Raw genomic sequence first — 7,008 nt, 5'->3', positions numbered from 1 at the left:
ACTCCTTCTATTGAAAAAAGTGGCTTCTTAATTAAAAAAAAACAAGAATTAATGAATAAAGAATCTGAATTAAAAATGATAGCATTCATAGCAGAAAATAACTTGTCAATAACTTTAATGGATCATCTTCCTTGCGAACATATCAAGGATGTTAGATGTGGCAGGACAAAGTCCACTAAAATTTTGAAAGAAAAAAAATAGACGTGAGATGGTAGAAATAATGAAGAGTATTTCATTTTCTTTTATTATAGACGAAACTACCGACGTGGGAACAAAAAAGTCGCTTGTTGTTGTCAGATATTTTGATGAAGTACAAAATAAAGTGCGAGACAAATTTTTACTTCTCATAGAACTCGAGGAGTGTACAACACAGTCTATTAGTCAAAAACTTTGAAACTTTTTAAATAAAAATGAAATACCAATAAAAAGTCTTATTGGCTTGGGCGCAGGCAACGCTTCAGTAATGATGGGTCATATAAGTGGGGTGAAAGCTCGACTTAAAGCTGTTATTCCAGATCTCTATGTATTAGGATGTACATGTCATTCTTTTCACTTATGTGCCTCTGCAGCATGTCTGAAACTGCCCAGAACAATTGAACAGTTTGCAAGAGATATATACAATTATTTCAGTAATAGTTGCAAAAGATATGTCGAACTTAGAGTATGCCAAGTGTTTCTTGACATGAAACCCAATAAGTTGCTGCGCCCAAGTCAAACTCGATGGCTTTCATTACAAATGGTAGTGAAAAAGATACTACATAATTGGCAACCGCTTACTTTGTTCTTTCAAGGAGCACTTTTGGAAGACAGATTGCAATCATCACAAAATATATTGAACGCTCTTTCAAATCCTGTTTACAAATTATATTTTTTATTTTTAAATTTTATTTTAGAAGCTGTAAATAAGTTGAACTTAGAGTTCCAAAGTGAAAAACCGAAAATTACATCTCTCTATGACAACGTTACTAATCTAAATAAATTAGTTTTAAAATCATTTATTAAAAAAGAAATTCTAGATTTCTTCAGTTTATCAGATTTAGATCCATCAAATCAAAAATATTTTGTTGATTTATCTCAATTATATCTGGGAGCTAAAGTTGAACAATTTTTGAAAGAAAATTGTGAAAATCTCAATGAAAACGATATAAAAAGTTTTCAATACAAGTGTAGAGAGTTTTACGTTGAACTCTGTGTTCAGATAAAAAAACGTTTTCCGTTTGAGGATAAATTTTTAAAAAGTATAACTGTATTAAATCCTGATAAAGTTATGTCAGGAAATATTCCAACAATCACAAATATTTTAAATTTTTTTCCTCAGCTAAAAGATTTGTGCAACTTAGAGGATATTAATTTGGAATGGCGAATGCTACAAGAGATAGAAAATTTAAAATTTCTAAAAGACTTGGAGTCATTTTGGTCATATGTGTTCTCTTGTAAGAAAAATGATGATAATTATTATTACCCAAATTTGAAAAAATTTGTTACTCATATACTCTCTCTCCCTCATTTCTCAGCAGCAGCTGAAAGAGTTTTTTCTCAACTATTTTTAATAAAAACGAAACCAAGAAATAGATTAGATGTAAAGACATGTCAAAGTCTCCTTTATATCAAATATTATGTAAAAGACAAAGCAGGTACCAGTTCTAATTTTACTCCAAATAAAAACATTTTAAATCTAAATATATTATATAATACTACTGATGATAGTGATAGTGAGGTCTAACTACTTATTTTAACAATTTATAAAGTTTATTTGTTTTTAAATTTTATAAGAAACGTCACACAGTGACACAGTTAAAGTTTATGTTTATATCTGATGTGTCCTTTTTTTCAGTAAAAAGAATTGTTATTTTCTGACACATTAGAATATTTAGAAGACTGCATTGTTAAGTTCAAGATGATTTATGTTCAGTGTTATGAAATATAGAATACAATTTTATTTTTGAGTCTGAAATTTTATTTTTTTATTTCATTACTTACCTTTTATCTTTATCGTTGATTTCTGCAAATATAAAGTTATTTTATATTTTTGTTTAATAAAATAAACTAGATTTTAACAATAATTAGAAAACAGAGCCAAGTTGATTTATATTTAGATCGTGAGATTTTTGTACTGCATTGCTAATTTTATCGGTAAACTTTATATAAATTTTTCATCCTTAAAATAATAATTGACACAGTCTATAGCATAGATATATAATATATATATATTATAATATATATATAAATATAATATTTACTATTTATCAACATAAAAATATTTAAATTGAAATCAAGTTCATATCTATACGAGAATAAATCTTTTCTTCCTAACTTTATTAAATTGAATTTAGGAAATCATTTTGATGAATGGTTAAATATGTTAAATGATTTTATCCTGATTTTACTTTTTTATAGACATTCCATTCCTACAAATGAAGACGTTTGCAGATTTTGGTTGCAAAGAATAAATAACCCCAAGTTAATAATATCAGATACAGAATTAACATCACATAGAATATGTGATATTCATTTTGAATCAATTTGTAGAAACCCAAATGGCAGGCTAAAAAAACTTTCACTGCCAACTCTACATTTACCTAGTAAGTACTTATATTTACTGTGACAATATATCTCTTATGAATCCTAGTGAAAAGTTATGCAGAGGAAAAGAATTGCCATTTTTGTTTGTAGGTTACGAAAAAGGTGAAAATAATATTTTTTGGGTACAGGAGCAATCATCTTCATTTTCAACTCCAAAAAGGCTGATAGGTAGGTATGAATTGTAGTATATTATTTCCACAAAAATCTGCTTGTTAATTCTTCTAGTTATGTAATCAAGATGCTAAATTGTTTGAATCATTGTACATTTTGGGTATGGACATGACTCAACCATTTATGGCAGTTATAAGCAGGTAGAAATTGATTGATGTGTGTAACATCTGGGGAACAGGCTTCATGTTTTTATTTCATATTAATAACCAAAAGGATTATTCAATAATAATTTAGGTGAAAGATAAATGTCATTGAATATTTTCTATAATGTAGTTGGCCAATTGTTTATTTTTGCTTAGTGATTTCCTTTTTCTATTGAGATTAATTGAGACATTTTTTAGAATCAATTGCAAGGACTAGTTCCTCTATCAGCACCTTTACTGGTAACAGCCCAATAGAGGGAACAAAAAAACCTGTTATGGTGTACTCAAGGAAGCGATTATTTCAAGCCCTTGTTGAAAAACCTTGTAAGTATGAATTGTAATAGTTGTAATCACAACTATTGACACTGACCATATAATAAATTTGAATTGAAGTCATGAATTTATATAATTTGTAGGTAGCTCCTCGAGTATCCTGTATGAACCATCAATATCTAATAATATGGAAACAGATAAACTTGAAGGGCACTCGACTGTGACAGTTGAGTAAAAAAATTCTTTGTTTGTGGATATAGTTATAAAATGTCAAAAACAAAATAAAAATTATAATAATCATCCTGTGTTTCAATATTCCATCTACCTATATCTTATATAAACGATTTAATTGTGAAATTTCGGGAGTTGGACCTGGTTGTCACATAAATTGTAAATGACAATTACAATTACAAATTATTTTACAAAATACTTCATTTAAACAGCATTTTAATTTCAGGTATTCATATTTTTTTGTAGACAACTATTTGAATTTGAAATGTAAGCAAAATGAAAGTATTTTGCATAATACTTTTGTTTCATTCACAATTTGATGCGACAACTAGATTCGAGCATTTAAAATTACTCGAGTTATTTTTAAATTTGCCGCGAAATTAGCATGGATATGAACCTTAGATCAAATCTAAGGCTATTTCGGATTGCAAATTGTGGATTTCCTGCTACGAAAATGCAGTTGTTAGAAAGTGTTAAGTTACTAGTTAAAGAAATAGATAGGCCCAATAATTTTGCAGCGGGAAAGCCTGGTAGCAAATGGTATGAGTTATTTTTGAGAAGACATCCAGAACTGTCTGCAAGGATTTCCCAAAACCTCACATGTGCTAGAAGGAGCCTAACAGAAAACCGTAATAGTCAGTGGTTTATAGAAGTAGGGACCTACTTAGAATCTACAAACAATCTTGATGTAACTTTTGATCCCAGTCGTGTATTCAATTCTGACGATACGGCTTTTTTTCTTAGTCCGAAGGGAGAGAAAGTTCCGGTGAGAAAGGAAGATAGAACAGTTTACTCATATGTAAGCAATGATGACAAAGAATGCCTGACCACTTTGGTTACGTGTAGTGCCTCCGGTAAAATTTTACCACCAATGATAATTTTGAATTATAAAAGAATTCCCAAATCAGTTGTTGACAAAATACCAAAACACTGGGGAATCGGGAAGTCTGAAAACGGATGGATGGCTGGTGAAACCTTATACGAGTACATTGCCAATATATTTCATCCTTGGTTAGTTTCTTAAAATGTTCAGTTTCCTGTTATACTATTTTTAGATGGCCCTTAGTGAATTTTGTAATAAATCTAAAATTATCCTCATATTTCTGCCCAAATGCAACACATATTTTACAACCTCTAGATGTGGCCGCGTTTCGTCCATTGAAATACGAAAGGAAAAAGAGCGTGCATAGTTGTAGGATGGAACACAATGGACAAAAGATTACCAAAGACTCTTTCGCCCCAATTTTGGAGAGCACGATACGAAAATTGATAAATATTCCAGATATAATTGAGAATGGCTTCAGAACTTGTTCCCTTTAATGTTGAGAATATAAAATTTTCCAAATATTTTAAAACGGGGGTCAGAGCACAAGGTCTGGAGAAACAGGAACAACCTATAAAAACACAAGCTGATCTGATATGTTTAGAACAAAATATCTCAGAAGACACCCTTACATTTCGTAATTCCAGTTTAGGAAGGACCATTAGAGCACACCAGTTTTTTTCACTATGGAAGAAAATGAAGAATAGTACAGTGAATAATAATAATGAAATAGACTTCATAGATCAAGAAGTACAAAGTGATGACCTACAAGAAGATTCAAATATGGAATAAATGTCGACAGATTTAAAACGTTGCAACTTAATTACTGATCATTTACATATTGGTGATGAATACACCCGACAAAGCTCAGATAGAAGCTGTTGGAAAATATAAAGTAATTGATATTTCACAGCTACATTCCCAATTAACTGAGTTCAATAGTGAGCTAGCTCAAAATACCTTAGATTTAAATATAGCATTTGACATGAGTGATGCAGAAGAAATTATATCTGAAAATTCTCCTGATGAGCCTAAAACTGAAACCGGTTCTAAAAATGATACAAGTTCTAATATTCTGGAAAAAGAGATGTTGGATTTACAAGAAAATGTTACAGATACATATATTCCCACTCTTTTCAAAAAAAACCTTATTTTGGCCTACACCTAAAGAAAATATTGTTAAGCGAAAATTGAAGGATGAAGTACCTGTTGTAGCATAATCCTTTCAGTGGCAACAGTATTATAAAAAAAGAAGAAAAGAAAATCCAAGAAGAACAGCTGAAAACGCAAAGGACAGAAAACCGTACCAAAAAAAAGAAGCAGCTGTAGAAATGAAAAAGAAGAAAGCTGAAATTGCTGTTTCAGAACGTACTAATAAAAGAATAGATAATCGGAAAGTATAGAAAGTTACGAAGGACTTATTTTCAAAGAAAGGCAACAATGAACATTCAACATCAAAAGGTACAGAGCAGGAACCTTGGTATTGTGTATTATGCGACACTGTCCGATCTCTGAACTGTAGATTCTAGACTTCAAAATATGATGATTCTGCTCAACATGCCTTATGCAAATATTGCTAGTTCAAAATTTAAATTTTGATTTTCGCAATAATTTTTTATGTTTTCACAATTTCTCTTTGAAAATTGGTAATTTCACGTTTTTTGGCATGAGGAATCATAATTTACACTCTAATTTAACGTTGCTAATAGATGGCGCTAGTTACACTTGTTTGTGGTAATTAAATCAAAGTAAACTTTTTTTGTGCTAAACTTACAACTATAATAATAAAAAAATATTAAAAAGCGTTAAATTCTACAAAACAAAGTTACTCTTCTTTGATTCGTGTAACTCAATCGGTAATCGAGTTATTTGCTTAATTAATAATATGCAGTGTTGCATATTAATATGGTTTTAATATTATCATTGTTGCCGTTGGTAAAAAGTGAAATAGTCCACTGATGAAAAAAGAAGTCCGAAAAAGTACGCAACGTTTAAAAAAGGCTGCAAATCGGACTAAAGTCCGCAAAATAGAAACACTGCATATTATTAATTTTTCTGTCATTATTTGTAATTTCTAGATTAGTCGTAGAGTACGAGCCATGAGGAGTAACATGACACAACATCTGGTGGATACAAGCGGAAATAGGTATCTTCTATCGCTAACAGATGGCGCTAATAGCACGTACAGAATAATCTCGTTGGTTCGAGAAAGTTCTGGTGTCTTCCACTCACTTCTAGATGGCAGTAATTGGAATATATAAGAAGGCTAGTGGCGCAACCGCAAGTCAGTTCCTATGACACTGTTGTGAAATAAAATAGTGCGTACCTCCTTAAAACGTGTTTAAGCTTAAGAAATCTTTGTAACAGTATTTTGATTTGAATTGTTGCTTTTGTGTGTGATTTAGTAGTATAAAAAAGAAGCGAAAAATTGATAGTGAATGCAGAAAATTCAAAGATCAGTGGAACATTCAGTATTTCATAATTGAGTCCAGTAATAAGGCGTTATGTTTGATTTGCAATGAAAGCATAGCTGTTCTCGAAGAATATAACTTTAAACATCATTATGAAACAAAACATTTTCAAAATTACGGAGAGAAAAATTCGAAGCTATGAAGCGCGGATTGGTTGATTGCAAGGAGAAAACCAGCATCTTCCTGATTTATACACTAATATCAAATCATTCCGGAAGAAATTGATACTGTTTCAATCACAACTACGAAGTAAATGTTTTACACATTTTAAAACATGTGAAATACTCAGCCACACCACTGAGATTGAGTTTCC

At 30.6% G+C, this 7,008-nt stretch overlaps 1 protein-coding gene across 1 annotated transcript; it reads left to right on the top strand.

The window, feature by feature from the left end:
* Positions 1–417: 417 nt before the first annotated feature.
* LOC130449894 (uncharacterized) lies at positions 418–3,405 on the top strand. The gene is made up of 4 exons (XM_056787959.1): positions 418–1,359; positions 1,462–1,634; positions 3,096–3,221; positions 3,314–3,405. Exons 1-4 carry the CDS (start codon positions 464–466, stop codon positions 3,403–3,405), a joined length of 1,287 nt encoding a protein of 428 aa, XP_056643937.1. The 5' UTR covers positions 418–463.
* The last annotated feature ends 3,603 nt before the right edge of the window (positions 3,406–7,008 follow it).

The sequence above is a fragment of the Diorhabda sublineata genome, chromosome 10, assembly GCF_026230105.1.
Source record: "Diorhabda sublineata isolate icDioSubl1.1 chromosome 10, icDioSubl1.1, whole genome shotgun sequence".
Classification (NCBI taxonomy): Eukaryota; Metazoa; Arthropoda; class Insecta; order Coleoptera; family Chrysomelidae; genus Diorhabda; species Diorhabda sublineata.
This window is presented reverse-complemented; position numbering and strand designations above follow the sequence as displayed.

Bases quoted from the DNA above. Each gene is read 5' to 3' on its own strand.
- LOC130449894 (XM_056787959.1), top strand. From the start codon at position 464: ATGATGGGTCATATAAGTGGGGTGAAAGCTCGACTTAAAGCTGTTATT. The intron at 1,360-1,461 runs GCGAATGCTACA...TAATTATTATTA, and splicing joins GAGGATATTAATTTGGAATG to CCCAAATTTGAAAAAATTTG. The intron at 1,635-3,095 runs GTACCAGTTCTA...GACATTTTTTAG, and splicing joins TTATGTAAAAGACAAAGCAG to AATCAATTGCAAGGACTAGT.